At 37.0% G+C, this 21,231-nt stretch overlaps 1 protein-coding gene and 1 pseudogene across 1 annotated transcript in view; one reads left to right on the top strand and one right to left on the bottom strand.

Moving 5' to 3' along the window:
- TMOD3 (tropomodulin 3) overlaps positions 1 to 21,231 on the bottom strand; it is an 82,316-nt gene that overhangs the window by 20,141 nt on the left and 40,944 nt on the right. Inside the window, exons 4-5 of the mRNA XM_077881114.1 lie at positions 5,710 to 5,832; positions 3,824 to 3,913 (exon numbers count right to left, since the gene is read on the bottom strand). Coding sequence (XP_077737240.1) covers positions 3,824 to 3,913; positions 5,710 to 5,832 — 213 coding nt within the window. The remainder of the gene's footprint in view (positions 1 to 3,823; positions 3,914 to 5,709; positions 5,833 to 21,231) is intronic.
- On the top strand, positions 8,430 to 9,384 carry LOC144303222 (V-type proton ATPase subunit E 1-like; annotated as a pseudogene).

The raw sequence follows: 21,231 nt of genomic DNA, 5'->3' as shown, positions 1-21,231 counted from the left end.
CTATTATTTCACTCATGTACAATCTAAAAAAACAAAAAGTAAAGGGAAAAAAGAGACAAAGAATAGACTCAACTATAGAGAACAAACTGATGGCTATGAGGGGGAGGTGGGTGGGAGGATGGGTGAAGTAGGTGATTGGGATTAAGGAGAGCACTTGCTGTGATGAACACCAGGTGATTAAAATAAAAACTAAAAAAAAATGATACTACAAGCTTGCAATTAGCCAATTTTAGAATGTGGAAAAGTCATCATGACAACCCAGTTTCTTTTTTTGTTGTTGTTGTTTTAAAGATTTATATATTTACTTGAGAGAGAGAGTGTGTGTGTGTGGGTGCACACACACAAGCACAGGGGGGTGGGACGTGAGGGGCAGGGGGACAGAGAGAGAGAATCTGAAGCAGACTCCACACTGAGTGTGGAGCCAGACATGGGGCTTTATCTCATGACCCAGAGATCATGACCTGAGCTGAAATCAAGAGTCGGATGCTTAACTGACTGAGCCATCGGGGCACCCCATGACAGCCCAGTTCTTTAAAGTAATGAACAACATGAAGAAAGGGGGAGAGAGTTTGAGGAGGGAAACTGTTAAGAAATTAAAAGGAATTGAAACCAAGTGACAACCAAATACAATGTGTGACCCTTATCTGCATCCTGATTTGAACAAACCAACTATGAAATAATGTTTTTGACAGAACAGGGGGAATTAAAACATGGACTGAGTAGTAGATGACATGAAAGAATGATTAATTTTTAAGCTTGATAATGGTATTATGGTTATGCTAAAAGAAAAGCCTTTATTTGTGAGAGACATAAATGGAAATATTAATGAGTGAAGTAACAAATGAATAGCATCTGCTTTAAAATATTGCAGGGGGAGATAAGTGGAAGGCGTAGGGAGGGAGGCAGGCAATGGATGAAAGAAGACTGATAAAATGTTAAAAATAGCTGAAGCTGAGTAATGGATAATATTATTCTCTCTTCTGCGGGCTTGGACATTTTTATGATAAAAAACTTTAAAGTAAGGGGAATAGCCAAATTATAAGACATTCATAAAATAGAATATTATACAGATGTCTGAATTAGGTAGATCTATATATACTAACTAGGAAAGACGATACACTGCTGAGTGATACACTACATAGTGAAGGTTTAAAATCCTTACCACTTTGTGTGACACTGAAGTTAGTTATCTAATCATTCTAAAACCTCAGTTCCCCACATACAAATTAAGAATAAAATCTGTTTCACAGAACTGTTCTAAGGATTAAATGAAAACAATTCACTTGCAAGAGCTATGCATAGAACATGGCCCACAGTCAGTATTCAAGGAAATGATTAATAATAGTTACCCTTTAACAACACAGGTTGGAGTGCCAATCCCTCTATGGAAGAAAATCTATGCATAACTTCTGACTCTCCTAAAACTTTACTAACAGCCTGCTGTTGACCAGAAAGAAGCCTCACCAATAACATAAACAGTCAATTCATATTTTGTATGTTATATGTATTATATATTGTATTCTTACAATACAGTAAAGAAAAGAAAATGTCATTAAGAAAATCATCCCACACCTATATGGTCAATCTACGACAAAGGAGGCAAGAATATACAATGGAAAACAGTCTCTTTAATTAATGGTGTTGAGAAAACTGGACAGCAACATGCAGAAGAATGAAACACTTTCTTATACCATACATAAGGATAAACTCAAAATGGATTAAAGACCTGTATGTGAGATCTAAAACCATAAAACTCCTAAAAAAAAAAACAAAACCAACAAAAACCATACGCAATAATCTATTGACCACAGCCTTAGCAACCTATTTATTGGTATTTTATTCCCTCAGGCAAGGGAAACAAAAGCAGACACTATTGGGACTACACCAAAATAAAAAGTTTTGCACAGTGAAGGAAACCGTCAATGAAATAAAAAGGCAACCTAGTGAATGGGAGAAGATATTTGCAAATAATATATTTGATAATGGGTTAATAGCCAAAATATATAAAGAACTTATAAAACTCAACAGCAAAAAAACAAATAATCTAAAACAATGGGCAAAGGAACTGAATAGACATTTTCCCAATAAAGACATAACAGATAGCCAATAAACATGTAAAAAGATGTGCAATATTACTAATCAAGGAAATACAAATCAAAACCACAATGAGATATCACCTTATATCTGTCAGAATGGCTAAAATAAAAGACACAAGAAATAACAAACGTTGGTGAGGATGTGGAGAAAAGGGAACCCTTGTGTACTGCTGGTGGGAATGTAAATTGGTGCAACCACTGTAGAAAACAATATGTAGATTCCTTAAAAAATTAAAAATAGAAATACCATACACTCCAGTAATTCCTCTAGTAGGTACTCACCCAACAAAAACAAAAACACTAATTGGAAAAGATACATGCACCTCTATGTTTACTGCAGCATTATTTACAACATCCAAGATATGGAAGCAACCTCAGTGTCCATCTATAGATGAACGGATAAAAACATGGTATATTCATGCAATGGAATATTATTCAGCCATAAAGAATAATGAGACCTTTCCATTTGTGATATGGATGTAGAGGACATTATGCTAACTGAAATAAGTTAGGGGAAGACAAATACCATATGATTTCACTTATATGTGGAATCTAAAAAACAAAACAAAAAAACAGGCTCTTAAATATAGAAAACAAACTAGTGATTGGCAGAAGGCCACAAAGTAGTGCGGGGGTAGTCAAAATTAAGAGGATTAAGAGGCACAAACTTCCAGTTATAAAATTAAGTCATAGAGATGAAAAGTACAGCATAGGGAATATAGTCAATAATATTATAATAATGTTGTATGGTGACATGACGACTACACTGATTGTGGTGAGCACTGAGTAATGTACAGAATTGATCAATACACTATACACTTGAAACTAATAACATTATATGTCAACTACACTTCAATAATAAAAAAGAAAATCATAAGGACAATACATCTACAGTAGTATACTGTAATTATCGAAAAGAATCTATGTATAATTGGATCCACATGGTTCAAACCTGCATTAAGGGTTAAATGTATTATTATTGAAAAATTAAGCTACCAGAAAGAGCCATAGTATGATCTTATTTTTGTAAAAAACAAGACCATGTGTAACATGTTTGTATATATGTGTATATACATAATATGTATGTATATACATATATATTAAGCTTGTATGAACACAGTATAAGTCTAGAAGGATATATACCAAATTGTTAACAGTTAAGGTTGGGGGTGGGGTGAGGGGAAGGCATGATGGCTATGAAGGGAGACACTTCTTATCTCATTTGCTTAAGAATTGTTCAACTCAAAAAAAAAAAAAAAAAGAATTGTTCAACTGTGTTACAAAAGTATGTATTACTTTGGCCCTTTTAAAACATCCTATATATGAATTTTTTAAAAAGCCTTGCTTTGGGCTATTTAAATCAATATTAGATTAAAAGGTTTAGGGATTCAATGATTCTGTGGTTTCTCCTGAATCTGATTTTATAAAATGGTTTCTTTGTCAGCATTGTTGTAGATTTCTTGAAAATCAGTAACACTGAAAATAAAATGTTAACAAAAGCCAAGTTTGATTCGTTTTATAGTGGTTCCTATTACATTTGCTGACATTATTAAGAATATTTAATATTCTATTTATAATGGTTTTCTCTGTCAGTACTATCAAACTAGAATCCTAGGTTTCAAGTACATATACAAAACATTTGGTATGTATACACTGAAGTTAATACATGGAGAAGACAAAATATATTTAACAAAGGATTAGAATCACAATGCATTGCAAGTACTCACTTGAAAAATGTTCTTGGTCAACACCATTGCTACTGCCCACTATATTACATAACTGTGCATTTGTTATCAAGTTGTGCATCCCAAGAATAGCTATAAATACAGAAAAATAAATTTTATTTCTATCAGTTTTAAACATAAAGAATTGATTTTATTACCAAAAAAATAGATTTTAACATTTTCTGAACATTCTCCTACTCAATTAAATACAAACTTTGCAGCCAAAAAAGGAAACAATGTGATTTTAAAATCACCTACAATCTCTTTATTAATATCCCTATCACTTCCCCTCCTCATTTTAATGTTTAGATTTCCCCAATTCTCCCATTGAGAATTGTCTTCTCAATTCAGACACACAACTGGAGCCAGCCTAACCCTAAAGGTAAATCTATACTTAGCTCCATCTGGTGGCTAAGAGAGAATATTGAAATGATCTATTTTTTGCTGTTCATCCTTCTCAGGAGGGTTCTAGGAAGAGTGCAATATAAGGCAGATTTTCAACTTAATCATTATTTTTACATTTCTTAACTTTCATGTTAATTCAAATTCATATTTTATTTAAGAGTAAAACACCAAAAGTATAGCTGAATTTTCATCTTTAAAGTAGCATTCCTCAAAAATGACAGGAAAGAGAAATTTGGGTTTTGGTTTTAATGCCCTTTTGCATAAATATGGCAGAAGCTACAGTATGCCCCCGGCCCCTTCCACTCTGATGAAAGCACCATTTACAAACTGAACAGTCCTCAGCAGCCCAAGGAATAAGCCACCTGTTCTGGCTATAGCACCACACATTGTTCCTTTCCTGGGTCCTTCCTGAAGAACCATCACTCTTCCTTTCAAACAGGTTAGCTTTTGGGGTTCCTTGGTGCTAAATATCCCCAGGTGTCATATTATTTTACCTAGGAAAATGGGTACATACAGAGGCAGGTGGGGGAGATACTTGTCCAAATAAGAAACCAGCAATGATGAAAATAATGGGGAGGTGTGGAGTGTTTCAGATATACATCAGAAAGCAGGGAAAGTGATGAGTGTAGCTCAGGACTTTCATCTGCTTTCCAGTTACTCAATTTGGGGTCTTCCTTTTTTTCTCCAAAGTTTATTTTACTTATTTTTAGTAATCTCGACACCCAAGGCTGGGCCCAAACTCACAATCCCCAGATCAAGAATTGCATGATCTTCTGATTGAGCCAGTGGTGCCCTTCATCTTGGGGTCTTCTGATAAAATGGAATAGCAGTTGACCCTAGAGACTCTTTTTCAATGCTTAAAATGGGACAGCTTCTAGCTGAGCACCAACTAAAGATTTTTATAAAGACTCTCAAATATGGTAATATGGGAAAAGATGCCAAATAATACAATATATTCCAGTAACACAAAAATTTCACCATTAAGAGCATTTTAAAATATGAAATCCTTTATATCAGATTTATAGTGTATAAAACAAAGCCAAATATGTGGTTACTGATTCAATAGCACTTTGCTAAGCAAAGGAAGCACCTATATGCTATTTTTTTTTTTTTTAATGTTGTATTGTCACTGTGTGCAAGGTCCTGCCCAGTAGACTCCATTTTCATAACCTCACACACAGGACGCCTGCTGGAGATGCTGTGAAATGATCAGATGAACAAATGACTATTCCAAGTTCTGGCTCCTTTCGGTTTCCCTAGCCTGTCCCCCTTCTTCTTGACACCACGGCCCAGCCGGGATCTGAGACTGTGCTGGGGCCATACTCGGGATCTGTCAGCGGGTAAGGAGTCCCCATTCCCCTGGGAAGCCTTCCTGCTGGAATTCTGGAACAGGGGGAGTCTGCTGGTCATCTGCCAGACACATAAGTGTCTGCTGGTATTCCCCTCCCCTCCATACTCATTCGCAAAATTACTTTAGAAGATACCTGCAAGGTCACACAATTCTGTATCAGAAGCACTTGTCAAAGCTTCTTCTAATTCTGGATCAAGACATACTTTTTCTTCTGTGAACGTCTGTATAGGTTTCTGTTTCGGGATAAATATTTTCCCTGTAAAATAAAGCAGTTTGTTAATTTCAATACTACTGCTATGAACTCATTACCACCTTACTCTTTTAAAGATTGTATTTATTTATCTATCTATCTATCTATCATCTATCTATCTATCTATTTATTCATTCATTCATTCATTCATTCATTCATTGAGAGACAAGGAGAGAGAGAGAGAGAGAGAGAGAGAGGCAGAGACACAGGCAGAGGGAGAAGCAGGCTCCATGCAGGGAGCCGGACGTGGGACTCGATCCCAGGTCTCCAGGATCATGCCCTGGGCTGAACCGCTAAACCGCTAAGCCACTTGGGCTGCCCCCACCTTACTCTTTTAACAAAAATTATGAAAAGTATGTATAACCGAAGCTGAAGGAAAAAGTCAAGATAAACAACTACAATAATATTTCATCTCAATATATATTTTAAGTTTCTAGAGCAATACTTTGGCTGTACAAGATGGAATAAAGGAAAAAGAACCCAACTGAGATACTGTCCTATTTGTGAAAATAAAAATAGGCTCTTTTTGGAGTAATTATGAGTTACTCAACAAATACTGAATTAAAAGATGAATGTAGGAATTTTAAAAATCTATAAAACTTTAGAGATAAAAAAAAACAAACAAACCCACCAGGATCCACTTTTTTTTTTTTTTTAAGATTTATTTATTTATTCATGAGAGACACAGATTGAGAGGAGAGGCAGAGACACAGGCAGAGGGAGAAGCAGGCTCCCCGCAGGGAGCCCAATGTGGGACTCGCTCCCGGATCCGGGGATCACGACCTGAGCCAAAGGCAGGCGCCCAACCGCTGAGCCACCCAGGCATCCCAGGATCCACTTTCTTACTCTTAAGTGACACAACTGTTGGCAGAGGCAACAATCAAGTTTATGATTCCAGAAATTCAAGATCTAATTGTAAAGAAATTCCTATATGTCTTAAGGGGTATTCTGAAACTTTACGTCACTGTTCTTCTAAGCCTCAATAGACACTAACAAGGTTACTTAATAGGCTTTTAGAAAACTAAAACCTTTATTATGTGAAAATCAGTATTTTATTAGCATACAAGATTGAAAACATGAAGGGAATGGAAAATGATAACAGTATAACTACAGTAAAAGCGTTAGATTAAACAAGACATACTCACATATGTTGGGGACTGGGTACGAAGAATACCTCTGGTTTCTCTCCCGAGACAAGTGGAAAGTCTTACTAAATGATCTAAAAAGGCCTATGCATAGATTTACAGAAGTGCCAATTACTTTCTCTTCTATTAGGAAACTACCAGGAAAATATGCAAGAATATGTGGCCTGATGAATCAATGCAGTGCTCTATCAAAAGAATGTCTGTGGGTTTATAATTCTAGCGTGTGCTGTATACTTTTTATCCAAGGGAGATATCAATCAGTGTAACCAAAAGGAATCCTTCCACAACACAGACTGCTTCTAGCAATCTGGCCAAAACTGTTGAGGTATTTTCTGCTAAGCCATCTAAAGGATCTTAATTTCTGATACATTTCTTATGGTTAGCATTTCCATTTGGTTCTTATCAAAGAAAATAGCTTCCACATCTCTGCTGAAATTCCTCATTTGTTTATGCATGCTGTGTACCTTGTCTACTAGATTCTTTGGCATTTTTGTCATAGTTATTTTAAAGTTCCTAGCTGAAGCACCAGTATCTAGGTCATGTCTAAGTCTTCCATTGACTGTTATTTTCTTGAGTATGGGGAATATGTGTCTTAAGATCTTTGCATGCTAGGCATTTTTATATAAAAGTAGAGCAGAGACTGAAGGAAATGATATTTCTTCTTAGAAGCATGTCCCCTAGGTCAGGACTGAATCAATACAGTCACAGTTGAGCTTAATCTGGGCTTTGTCACAACTTTGAGTCAGTTCCTCACTAGCTTCAAACATTCTGAATATAGGATCAGGACTTTCTCTTCTGCACGGCCTCAGATTACAACCCTAGTGGGGTTCTGGACATCTCCTGAGTTCCCTCCTTTTTTGAACTGAGAGAGATTTCTACTGATATGCAGCCCAGGCTGCCAGCTTTCTGGATGACTGGGGAACTCTCTTTGTTTTCCAGTCCCACCCCCTGAATTTTGGCAGATTTCTCAGGCCCCCTCATCTGTCTACTCTACACTCTGTGAAGTTGGGGTTGGCCTGGAAGGGATGTCTTCCAGAGCTCCTGCCTCTCCCTCAGTCTCTCCCAGCTGAAAACCTATGCATCAGGAATTTTCTCTTAGCTCTGCTTCATTGCCTTTGTTTTTCTAGTATTCCTAGCCCTAAATGAAGACCTGAAGAAAAGAAGTGGGGGTAGTGCAGTCTTATCGTCTCTAAGGCTGCACTGTCCAATATGGCAGCCACTAGCCACAAATGACTATTTAAATTTAAATTAGAAATTCAGTTCCTTAGTCACAGGAGACACATTTGAAGTACTTGATAGCTATATCTGGCTGGCATGTAGCTACCATACTGGTTAGCATAGATACTGAACATTTCCATTAAGGTAGAAAGTTCTAGTGGATAGCACTGCTGTAGGGCTACTCTGGATTTCTAACCTATCATTCAGTTCATACATAATCATTAAAAATTAAAAGTGCTTTTCCTGCTTTCCACTGCCGCCTTCCAGACTAAGCTCGAGCCAGTGGCCTTCCAGCCTAGCACAGCTTTCGCCATGGCCCTCAGCGATCCTGACGTGCAGAAGCAGATTAAGCATATAATGGCTTTTATTGAACAAGAAGCCAACATGAAAGCAGAGGAAATAGATGAGAAGGCAGAGGAAGAGTTCAACATTGAGAAAGGTTGTCTTGTGCAAACCCAAAGACTGAAGATTATGGAATACTATGAGAAGAAAGAAAAGCAGATTGAGCAGAAGAAAATTCAGATGTCTAATTTGATGAATCAAGCAAGGCTCAAAGTCCGCAGACCAAGAGATGACCTTATTACAGACCTACTAAATGAAGCAAAACAGAGATTCTGCAAAGTGGTAAAAGATACAACCAGGTACCAAGTGCTGCTGGATGGACTGGTCCTCCATCCAGCAGCACTATCCAGCAGCACTGGATTGGAACAATTTGTACCAATTGTTGGAGCCCTGAATGATTGTTCGTTGCAGGAAACAGGATTTCCCTCTGGTAAAGGCTGCAGTGCAAAAGAGTGATTCCTATGTACAAAATTGCCACCAAAAAAAGATGTTGATGTCCAAATTGATCAGGAATCCTACCTGCCTGAGGAAATAGCTGGTGGAGTGGAGATCTATAATGGGGATTATAAAATAAAGGTTTCCAATACTTTAGAAAGCCAGCTGGACCTCATAGCCCAGCAGATGATGCCAGAAGTAAGTACTGGGAGCCTTATTTGGTGCAAATGCCAACAGGAAGTTTTTGGACTAAAACTTTGGGAGAGGTAGAGTTCATCCACTGCTCTCCTGCTGTGGTGTGCAAGTTTCTCATATTTGAAGAAATGAGATATCTGTGTGGCTTCCTCTTTGCCATTCTCATAGTCTGTATTTGTCAGTGAATACTCTGGGTAGCTAATGCTCTTATCCTAATTGGTAACAATGAGATAAAGTTTCACTTCATATAATCAGGAAAGCTTTTAGCTTATCTAAAAGTAGCACAACTTTCGTCAGATTCTGTAGCATGAAGGTGAGGGTATCATGGTGGTCACAGGAACTTCACCAAGTCTCCGCTCTTCCTTCAGTCCTCTGCTTCAGTTCTTGAGCCTAGAGGTGATGTGTACGGTGTTCTCTGACATAAAGTCTCTGCTCTTAGGCTTAAAATGCACGGGGGCCGTGCATTCCTCCCAGCAGTAGTCACTTCACCGCTAGCCTGTTTGGGCCTAGAAGGGTTCCTCATCTGTAAATGTGATTTAAAACCTAAGCCATGAATATGTCTTATTTATTAAAACAAAAGGTTTTAAAAAAATTAAAAGTTATGCTGATTTCTCCAGACTCCTTTCCATGGTGGCTTTCTGCTTCTCCTTATATCTCAGTCAGAAAAGAGAATAGAAGTAGATCACTAATCTAATGGAGGGCTTGTCACTTTCTGGAGTCATTTTAGGTTTGTGTCCTCAAGCTCTCTGATAGGTTTTTAAAAACTATAATAATAATATAATATAATAACGCGTTTATGCTGCTCATTTGAGTTAGTGTATAAGAATAGTCTCTTGCAATTTTCTACATCCAAGTTAGATCTTCCTGGTCAAGCATTATTTAAAAAATGGCATTTGGTCAATCCACAATGTATCTGTATTAGTAAGGATGTTTTTAACTTCATATAATAGAATACTCAATTAAAAGTTGTTTAAACGGGTCCTTCTCAAGCTTTAATGCATACCTCACTCATGTGGTGATCTTATTAAAGTACAAATTCTGATCAGTAGGTCTGACGTGGAATCTGAGTTTCTGCATCTTGACTAATCTCAGAGGTAATGCCAATACTGATCCACAGACCACTTTTAAAGCAGTAGGAGTTAAAACAACAAGTATTTTTATAATCTCAGTAAACCCACATGTAGGTGGTTGTACACCTGGTTCAGCAGCTCAGTGTTGATATCAAAGATCCAGACTCTTTCCATTTTTCTCTTTGGCTATCATCAGCATAGAGGCCTTTGTTCTCAGGCCATCAGTTTCAAGGTGACCTTGGCAACACTAAATGTCAAGTACTCATGCAACAAGGTCAGGGCAGGAAGGAGGGACATAATTGTCAATTTTTATAAGAAAGGAAAGCTGTCCAGATTTCTCCTCAGGTTTCACTGACCAGCGCTGGAAGAGTGCCATCCGCAGGAGTGCCATTTTCATTCTCTTTCAGAGATAGGTTCTGCCAGGATGAAGGGATTTGTGTATTGTTACTGCACAGGCAACTACTGAGTGTATTCAATATTGAACCAGATGAAATACATCTCTGTGCTCCCTTGATTCCCTGAACATTTTGATATAGCTACACAGACATTCTGCATTTTTGTCTGTCTTCTGTGAGCTTTTCAAGGGCATAGTTTATTATGTTCTCTACTTATTGCTACATCCTTGCCTAGCACACAGCAGCCAAGTCAATTTGTTGAATAACTAATTTGGTGATCATCTCCAGTTCAACTACACCATTTTATAAAGTATAATTTAAATACCCTGGTTCCAAGTTACACAGCAGACTGAATACTGGAACACAGGTTCCCAAACTCTTAATCCAGTGCTTCTTTCAATAAACTGGTGGCTTTCAAATCTAATTTTTTTTAAGCAGTGGACTTTTCCCCTTAAACAAATACCTATGTATAATGATGGAATCTATAACTGATCTCAGTACCAAATTCTGGAGTTCTAATGATTATTAGATAATCTTTTATTATTGGTTCACAGATGAAGGTAAATCCAAATCATTACATCCTGATAACTCCATAGTACTTTTCTCAGTGGTTGACAGTATAATTAAAGTGGCATAGAATTCATGCCTTTAATTGCCATTTTAGGATAATTACATTTTCAGTCTCACCCACATTTTCAACAGTCTATGGTGGCGGGGGGTTGTAAAGATTGGCCACACACTGGGTTCACCTGAGGAACCTAAACAATTCTTAAAACAAGTCCCACCCTAGGGATTCTGATTTAATTGGCCTGGTGTGCTATATGAGACATCTGGATTTTTAAAGCCCTCCTGGGATTCTAATGCACAACAGTCAAGGTTGAGAACCACCAGATTATGGTATTCACTTACTAAACAAAATTACACAAGCTATCAAATAGCTGTCCATGCCTTATTCTAGGGACCAATGGAATCTGAAGCATTATAAAAATCTAAAATGTTTATTTTGTAATCCTCATCTACATTAGCAGCATTATTCATATCTAATTTTTTCCATATGTAAACTTTAGATAATACTTAAAACATATACAAAATGAATTTCATCATAAAAAAACAAAGCAAAACAATAAAATTTCAAAGGGCTTATGGAAATTTTCCTGTGATATAAAATTCTGTTTTATACAGCCCTGAGATAGTTTGGTACCTCACCTGACACTCCTCTTTATAATAAATTCTCTCTATATAGAGGTATTTAGATTGTAGAATATTGTGTTTTTACTTCCTATTTCTTCATGGTTAGTTTAATAATAACACTATAAAAATGATCTTTTAACATATATATATGTTTAGTTATAGAAAATAGTATGGAGATTTAATTTTATAAGAAAGAATAAACTAGACAGAAATGAAGTTTAATATTATAAGTACAAAGTCTAAGGAGATCCCCCAAATTAATTTATAGACTTAAACAATCCCTTTCAAAATCTCAGCTGACTTTTTTTTACAGAAAGTGACAAAGTAATGCTAAAATTCATATGGAAATCCAAGGGACCCAGGACAAATAATCTTGAAAAAGAACAAAATTGAAGGACTTACATTTCCCAATTTCAAAACTTAATACAAAGTTACTGTAATCAAGACAGTGTTATTGGGGCAACCTGGGTAGCTCAGTTGAGGCAGGCTGAGCATCTATCTGCCTTTGGCTCAGGTCATGATCCCAGGGTCCTGGGACTGAGTCCCACATCAGGCTCCCTAAAGGTAGCCTGTTTTTCCCTCTCCCTCTGTCTCTGCCTCTCTGTGTCTCTCATGAATAAATAAAATCTAAAAAAAAAAAAAAAAAAGACAGTGTTATGGTATATAAGGAAAGACATCTGGATCAATCAAATAGAACTGAGAGTCCAGAAATAAAAAAACCCTTTATGTTTATGGTCAACTGAATGTCTACAAGGGTACCAAGACAATTCAATGGAAAAAGAACTGTCTTTTCAATAAATGGTGCTGAGAGAACTGGATAGCTACATGCAAAAGAATGAAGCCATCCCCTTACCTCATACCATATAGAAATATTAATTCAAAATGGATTATAGGTCTAGATTTAAGAGCTAAACCTATAATACTCTTAGAATAAGCTGTAGGGGGATCCCTGGGTGGCGCAGCTGTTTGGCGCCTGCCTTTGGCCCAGGGCGCGATCCTGGAGACCCGGGATCGAATCCCACATTGGGCTCCCGGGGAATGGAGCCTGCTTCTCCCTCTGCCTGTGTCTCTGCCTCTTTCTCTCTCTCTCTCTGTGACTATCATAAAAAAAAAAAAAAAAAAAAAAAAAAAGAATAAGCTGTAGGAGTAAACCTCCATGACCCAGAATTAGGCAAGGGTTTTTAGATATGATACCACAAGCACACGTGACAAAAGAAAAACAGATAAATTGGACTATACCAAAATTTAAAACTTTTATGGGGCAAATGATACCATCAAGAAAGTGAAGAGGAAAATCTGCAGAATGGTAGATCTTTTTCAAATCATATACCTGATAAGGAACTTGTATACAGAATATATAAAGAAAGCTCATTAATTTTTTTTAATATTTTTTTTTATTCATGAGAGACAGCGAGAGAGAAAGAGAGAGGTAGAGACACACAGGCAGAGGGAGAAGCAGGCTCCATGCAGGGAGCCCGATGTGGGACTCGATCCTGGGACTCCAGGCTCACGCCCTGGGCCAAAGGCAGGCGCTAAACTGCTGAGCCACCCAGGGATCCTGAAATCTCATCAATATTAAAACAACTGACTGATATAAAACATCAATAACTTTTTTTAAGGTTTTGTTTTAATCACTCAGTGCTCATCATAACAAGTGTACTACTTAATCCCCATTGTCTATTTCACCCATCCCTTACCCACCTTGCTTCTGGTAATCATCAGTTTGCTCTATAATAGTCTCTCATTTTTTCTGGTCTCCCCACCTTTGCTTATTTGTTCTATTTTTTAAATTCTATATATGAGTGAAATCATATGGCATTTGTCTTTTCATGACTGACTTATTTCACTTAGCATTATATCCTCTAGCTCCATCCAAGTCATTGCAAATGGCAAGATTTCATTCTTTTTTTTTTTTTTTTTTTCATTCTTTTTTTATGGCTGATATTCCTCTGTGTTTCAGAAAAAGGGAGAGAAAAGGAGCGAAAGAGAGATCTTCTTTATCTATTCATCTATTGATGAACACTTGGGCTATTGTAAATAATGCTGCTATAAACAGAAGGATGCATGTACCCCATTTGTATTAGTGTTTTTGTATGCTTCAGGTAAATACCCGGTAGTATGACTCCTGGATCATAGGGTTCTAACTTTTTAAGGAACTCCCATACTGTGTCCCACCATGGCTGCACCAGCTTGCATTCCCACTAATAGTGAAAGAGGTTTCCTTTTTCTCCACAACCTCATCAACACTTGTGTTTCTTGTGTTTTTGATTTTAGCCATTCTGACAGGTATGAGATGACTATAGTTTTGATTTCTATTTCTCTGATGAGTGATGAGCATCTTTTCATGTATCTGTTGGCCATCGGAATGTCTTCTTTGGAGAAATGGCTGCTCATGTCTTCTATCCATTTTTTAACTGGATTATTTGGTTTTGGGGTGTTGAGATATATAAGTTCTTTATACATTTTGGATACTAACCCTTCATCAGGTATGTCATTTGCAAGTATCTTCTTCTGTTCAGTGGGTTGCCTTTTAGTTTTGTTGATTGTTTCCTTTGCTATGCAGAAGCTTTTTACTTTGATGTAGCCCCAGTTTATTTTTGCTTTTGTTTCCCTTGCCTCAAGGGACCTAGCAAAGTAATTTTTCAAAACCCAATTTAAAATAGGCAAAAGATTTGAAGAGACATTTCTCCAAAGAAGATATACAGATGTCTAACAGCAAATGAAAAAAATACTTGATATCATTAGTCATTAGGGAAATGCAAATCAAAACCACAATACACTATCACTTCACACCTACTAGGAGAACTATAATCAGAAGGACAAACTAGTGCTGACAAGGATGTGGAGAAACTGGAACCCTAATATATTGCTGGTGGGAATATAAAATGGTTCAGCCACTTTGGAAAAGTTTGGCAGTTCTTCAAATTGTTAAACATAGTTACCATATGACCCAGTAATTCCACTTCTAGGCATACGCCTAAGAGAAGTGAAAACATGCTACACAACAACTTGAACACAAATATTCACAGCAGCTTTATTCATAATAGCTAAAAAGTAAAAACAATCCAAATGACCATAACTGATGAAAGGACAAAATGTGGTATATCCATAAAATGACATGTGATTCAGCCATAAAAAGAAATGAAGCACTGACACATGCTACAACAGGGCTGAAACCCCAAAACATTTTATTAAGTGAAAGAAGCCCATTGTAAATATATAGTGTATGATTCTATTTATGCAAAACGTCCAGATAGGCAAATTTAGAGAGACAGAAAGTAGATTAGTGGTTTCCCAGGGCTGGGAATAGAGGAACGGAGATTGACTGCTAATGGGTAGGTACGTGATTTCTTTTTGGGTGATGAAAATGTTCTAATCTGAAGACTGTGGTAATAGTTGCACAACTCTGCAAGCATACTAAAAACCATTAAATTGGATATTCCAAATGAGTAATCTTATGATGTGGATTGCATCTCAGTAAAGATGTTCAAAAAACCACTAAGGGGCTGATATATTAAATATGGGTTTTCTGTCTTCCCAAGGAAATTTATGTTCACTCCCTAAAATATAAAAAAAGAAGATAATTTTCTGAGGCATATTGAATCAGATAGCAGGTTTGTGCTTCTTACTCAAAATCAGGTGTTTTCTGAGAAATACATCATTATTAGCAAATTACTGGATTGATTCCATGTAACAAAAAATGAGTTTCTAAACATGTGTCCTAATTCAGTCTTTTATCAGATTTAAACTAAAAATCTTAATGACTATGAGATGTTGACAAACATAATAGATCTTTATAATAGTTCAGTTTTGTGCCCTCAATATCTTGCAGAATGAGTGAAATGTTAGGCTTCTATTAGACACAGAGGTGTTTTTTATGGTGTTGCTTTTGTAGAGTATGGAAATATACAACAAATTTGATACTGCTTTTACATAAAACTATTAATCGATTAGTATTCCACTTTATTATGATCATCTCGATTCTTTTTTGTTTTTTCAAATCATGGATTATTTCTTTAAAAAAATCTCCATCTCATTCTGGTTAAATGATTTAACACATATGAAGGAACTAGTATATTATAAACATAATAGACACATTAATTATTTCCCCTGCATGTCTTTTTTTTTAAAGATTATTTATTTATTTATTCATAGAGACAGAGAGAGAGAGAGAGAGCGGCAGAGACACAGGCAGAGGGAGAAGCAGGCACCACGCAGGGAGCCTGATGTGGGACTCGGTCCAGGGTCTCCAGGATCACACCCTAGGCTGCAGGCGGCACTAAACCGCTGCGCCACTGAGGCTGCCCTCCCCTGAATTTCTTGCATGTGTGTGTGAGACAGAGACAGAGATGGAGTTTTCCAAAACAAACTAACAACCCAAGAAGACTGAAAACCATATAGTCCGAAGTACCTCTACAGTGGTCCTTAAACTCAGGGAATGAAAATAGGCTAGGCATGGATATTTTTGAAAAAGCTCCCTAGTGAGCTATTTAATAACTCAAATTGATAACCACTAATCTATATGATTAGAGTTCTGAAAAGACTAGAATGAGTTATCCTGGACTATATCTAATTGTACTTTTCCTCTCCTTGAAATATGGTAAAAAAGCTCTGACTTAAAATTAATATATGAATTTATCTGAAATAACATAATGTCTGAAGAAATTACTGTTCATTTTTGTCCTTCAGTAGCCAGCATGCTATCTAAATGACTTTGTTTTCCTTGTTTCACACAGAAAAAGTCCAAAACTGGAATTTTTTAAAAACTGAAATTACTATTTTTTATATTAAAGCAAAATAAGAAAATAAACAATGACTGGATCAGAAAAAAATCTCAGACAAATGAAATGACATGCCCCCCACCCCCACTCCCAAAAGGAACAAAACAAACAAAAATAGGATTATGACTCTTGGTTGCTAAGAATGTTAAAATAGTTCAGTAATGTTTATACAACTATGAATGACAGCTAAGGAAATACAAGAAACCAAGATAAGAATTCATATAATAGCAATTTAAATGCATGGCACTGAGCCATACTCATGTTTGCTCTAAGTGGGGGCGGGGGGGTGGGGAGATCTTGCCAAGACCCTTGTTATTGTCACAAAATCAGTCAGAGATATTGCTAACCAGAGTTAACAATTTTATTGCCAGAATCTTTCTCCACTAGTCCTCATCTCTTTTGCTATGACACTGTTATAGCTACCACAAATGTTGAGAATTATCTTAGTCATAGCTTCCAACCTTGTTGAGCATATAAAAGGTATAATAACAAGAAGCAGAGATGGCTCTTATTTATTACATTTCTACAGAGGTAAAAGGTCCTAGATAATTTTACTGCTTGTTGGTTTATAAGCTACCTGTTCCAGAACAGAAACAGGCAATTAGGCCACTTTAATCTCCAAGGGACTTTGGGATATGCCTGTTGAGCAGATGCACACCAACCTCAAGTCAACCAAATTAAAAAATGAAGGGCAGGTCCTAGAAAGGCATTTTTGTTTTTACCCAATGACACATGATAGCTGCTCAATATTGCAATATGATCACCAATAAACACTCATATATTCAACAAATGTTTAGTTGAGTTTGTGAATACTAGAGACACTGTAAGGAAAATAAGAGATCTTTACTTTGGGGAGATATGATTCTGGAGAGTTCTACTTCTAGCCAAAGTGAAATAATAAAGAGAGGATTTACCCACATGTCTGAAACCCAAAAACGGACAAATATATGAAAGAAGTTTTCAAGGCACTAATAATCATCAGGCAACTAAAGACAGGGATCCATGAGAGATGAGAAACAAAGTGAGTCCTCTGACCGCTCAGCTTCCAGCCTGGAGAAAGTGTCCAGCTGCAGCACGGGGAGCAGGAACCCAGGCAGGGCCTGGGAACATTCTGAACTGAATAGACAGAGCCGACAGAGAGACCAAGGCAGTTGGCATCTGCAGGACAAAATATCACAGAAGAGAGCTGCAGGATCTGGAGATCTACAGAGGGTTGCCTTTAGGTCCTCAGCAGAGCAGTACTTGGCAAATGGTTGAGGAAACTACCTGGGCCAAGGAAAACATACCTGAGAAGATGCCAGATAATAGTGCCTGTGCTCATGCAGGGCTGGGAATAAGACCTGTTCCCAGCAGCCAGACTGTAAAACCTCATAAATCACAGGGCCCTGGGGAGGGAACTCAGAAGGGTCTTTCCCCAGTAGTAGAGAAAAAATTAGCCCTACAATGAAATCTGCTCCAGTCCCAGCAAACAAATCTTAAAAACAAGACCCTAAAAATCAAATCGTTCCCAAGTAACTTAATCATGTCCCAGAATGAAAGTCATGAATATTTACAGAGATACCAAAATATCCAGCACCCAACAAGTTAATTCATAACATCTGAATCTTATTTAAAAAAAAAATTACCAGTACGGTAAGAAGCCCGAAAATTTGATCCATAAGGAAGGAAAAATAATCCACCCATTACTGACTTAGATTGCTAAATCAGATGTAAAGTTAGCAGGTAAATATAATAAACGTAATAAATATAATCACATTCCATAGGTTCATGTAGTTAAGTAGAGGCATGGAAGACATGGAAAAAAACAAAAGGAGGAAAAAGGAAACAAAGAGCTGATGGGACAACAGAAAAGATATACCATCCATGTACTAATGAAAAGTAAGATTGGTGTTTTAATATTAAACAGTGTAGGTTTCAGAGTAAAGAATATTTTACCAGGGGTAAAGAAGATCACTTTCTAATGACAAATGGTCATTCATCAAGAGGACTTACCAATCCTAAATAAACAACTAATAACAGAACCTCACAGTAGATGATTCTGGAACAATTAATACCAGTATTCAATATAGTATATAAATTATACACAAAAACATCAGAAGGAAAGGAATATTCATTCCCTGGGTATGATTATCCAGGGAAAGTTTCTCATGAAAGGAGGTCTTAATATGAGTGATGAATAATCCATCTGGCTAACTCCTTACCCCCAAAGGAGTAATGAGTGAATCATTCAAAAGACAGAGTGACCATTCTGAAAAGGAGATACCAGCATCTTGCATTACTAACTTAAGCAGCCCATTTCAAATATCAGCTTCGTTGGTAGGGAAAATCACCTTTTCCAGGCGCATATAAGGGACGTTTAGACTCATAAGATATGAATACAAAAATAAGAGCCCATCTGCATCTTGGATTTAGTGGAAACCAATTGCCCATTGGCAGTTACAAAATCCTGTTGATTTAGGCATTATTACCATCTTTCCAGTTTATTGAGGGATGAGGCCTGCCTTTTCTCTAAAGAAATCAGGTATTCAGCAAGGTGAAGGAAGTGAGGGGAAAGTGACTACAGTAAGTTTTCTGGAAAGCTAATGTTATTGTCAATATATAACTTGGAAAGTGTATGAGGAGTTTTTAGTTTAAAATAATCTAAACTTTAAAGGTTAAATTCACCTTTAGTAATAAGCAGGGTAAGGTAGGGCATATGCGGTTTGTGGGAAAGAAATCCAAAGTCATTCCCTTCTCAGGAAGGAGAAGGAAAAAAAAAAAAAAAAAAAGCATAGATGACTCTACCCTAAGGGCCAATAAGGAGAACACGAGGCTTGGCAAGGAAGGGAGGAGCCCCACATGGGTGAGTCAGGGCTCAAAAGGAATTCTCTGGTGCACCTAAGTATAGTGTACAAAGTGCATGCAGCATGGCTCTGGTTCACCCGTGAAATAAGTGACACTCAGGGGAAAAACTTAGGCTAGGTTAAGGGTGAAGTGTGATATTAGAAATGCAGAGGAAGACTCCTGGCAAAGAAAAGCAAAATGAGAGTCAGTAAGAAATATTAAAGACCAGGGCAAATTATTTCTCCAAGTGTCAAATTCAGAGTATAGCTCTATATTCCATCTAGGCTGGTAGTATATGCTTCCATTAGATGGACTGCTGAAATTCAAAAACTCATTTCTTTGGTTCTGGACCACTCCTTCAGACAGAAAAATGGAAGTCCCTCATTTGGTAATAACATCACCCGTATGATCCTTTACAGTGACTACATAATAAAGGATTTTTACAGTGGTTTCACTGTACTCATTAATAAATTTGGTCCACACAAAAACCGTATGAAGTAGGCAATGCAAATATTTAGACTGTATGATTCCTTTTATAGAAATTTCAAAACAGGTAGAATTAACTTATCGTATTAGAAGCTAGGATGATGGTTACCTCTGAGAAGACGGGGAAAAGTGAGTAAGAAGCAGCTGCGTACATGGCTGAGCTCACTATATAATCCACTAAGTGATATCCTTCTGATTTGTGCATTTTCTGTAAGCATGTTACGCTTCAATAAAATGTTTGTTATTTTTAAAAATGCCACAGTCTTAGTCACTGTATCATAGCTGCCCATAAATAGTATTTAACAAACATACACAGCTAGAAGAAACAGTAAAAATATTGAATGTATTTTTATAAAAGATTTTATTTATTTACTTTAGACAGAGAGAAAGAGAGAGAACACAAGGCAGGGTAGGGGCAGAGGGACAAGCAGACTCCCTGCTTAGCACAGAGCCCAACACAGGGTTTGATCCCAAGACCCTGAGATCATGACTTGAGCTGAAATCAGACACTTAACCAACTGAGCCACCAGCAAATACTGAGTGTATTATAAAAAGAAAACTACTGAGGGGCGCCTGGATGACTCAGGCAGTTATGTGTCTGTCTGACTCTTGATTTTGGGTCAGGTCATGATCTCAGGGTTGTAAGATCAAGCCCTGCATCAGGCTCCATGCCAGCCGGGAATTTGCTTGAGATTCTCTCTCAGCCTCTCCCTCTGCCCTTTTCCCCGACGTGCACACACTCTTATCTAAAAAATAAATAAAATCTTAAAAAGAAAACCACTTATTATGAATGCAAAATTACTTGCTTTTTTTAACTCAATTACTTCTGTTTATTTCATATCCATCCAAAATCTAAGAAATAAGGTGAAATTTTAAAAAGTTATAAAAGGAAACAAAAGTTAATACACTCCAGTTGAAGATAGTGTTTTTTGACTTGTCACTCATATTCCTGGAAAGCCCCTATCATTTCTCCCCTCTAATATTTTGTTTTCCACAATTCTTCTCTACCTTCTTTCCTACTTCCTTTAATCCTCCAAGATCTTTTCCTAGGCAACTGGAGATTATGAAACAAGAGCATACTGGGAAGCTTCCTGGGTCAGCTTAGGACAAACTCCGTTCTTTCACATCTCTTATTTTCTCTTTGTCCTCAAATTCCACATTTTTTTCTGCCATCTCTTTTTCTCACATTTCCCCCTCTGCTTCTACCTCTATTCTTCTTACTAGTTATACTCCAAGTTCACTTGAAACACACATAATAGTAAAAGGTGATCAACCAATTATTTATTCTCATAAAATTGTGTTTTCCTATATAAACGGAATTGAA

The sequence above is a fragment of the Canis aureus genome, chromosome 32, assembly GCF_053574225.1.
Source record: "Canis aureus isolate CA01 chromosome 32, VMU_Caureus_v.1.0, whole genome shotgun sequence".
NCBI classification, from domain to species: Eukaryota; Metazoa; Chordata; class Mammalia; order Carnivora; family Canidae; genus Canis; species Canis aureus.
This window is presented reverse-complemented; position numbering and strand designations above follow the sequence as displayed.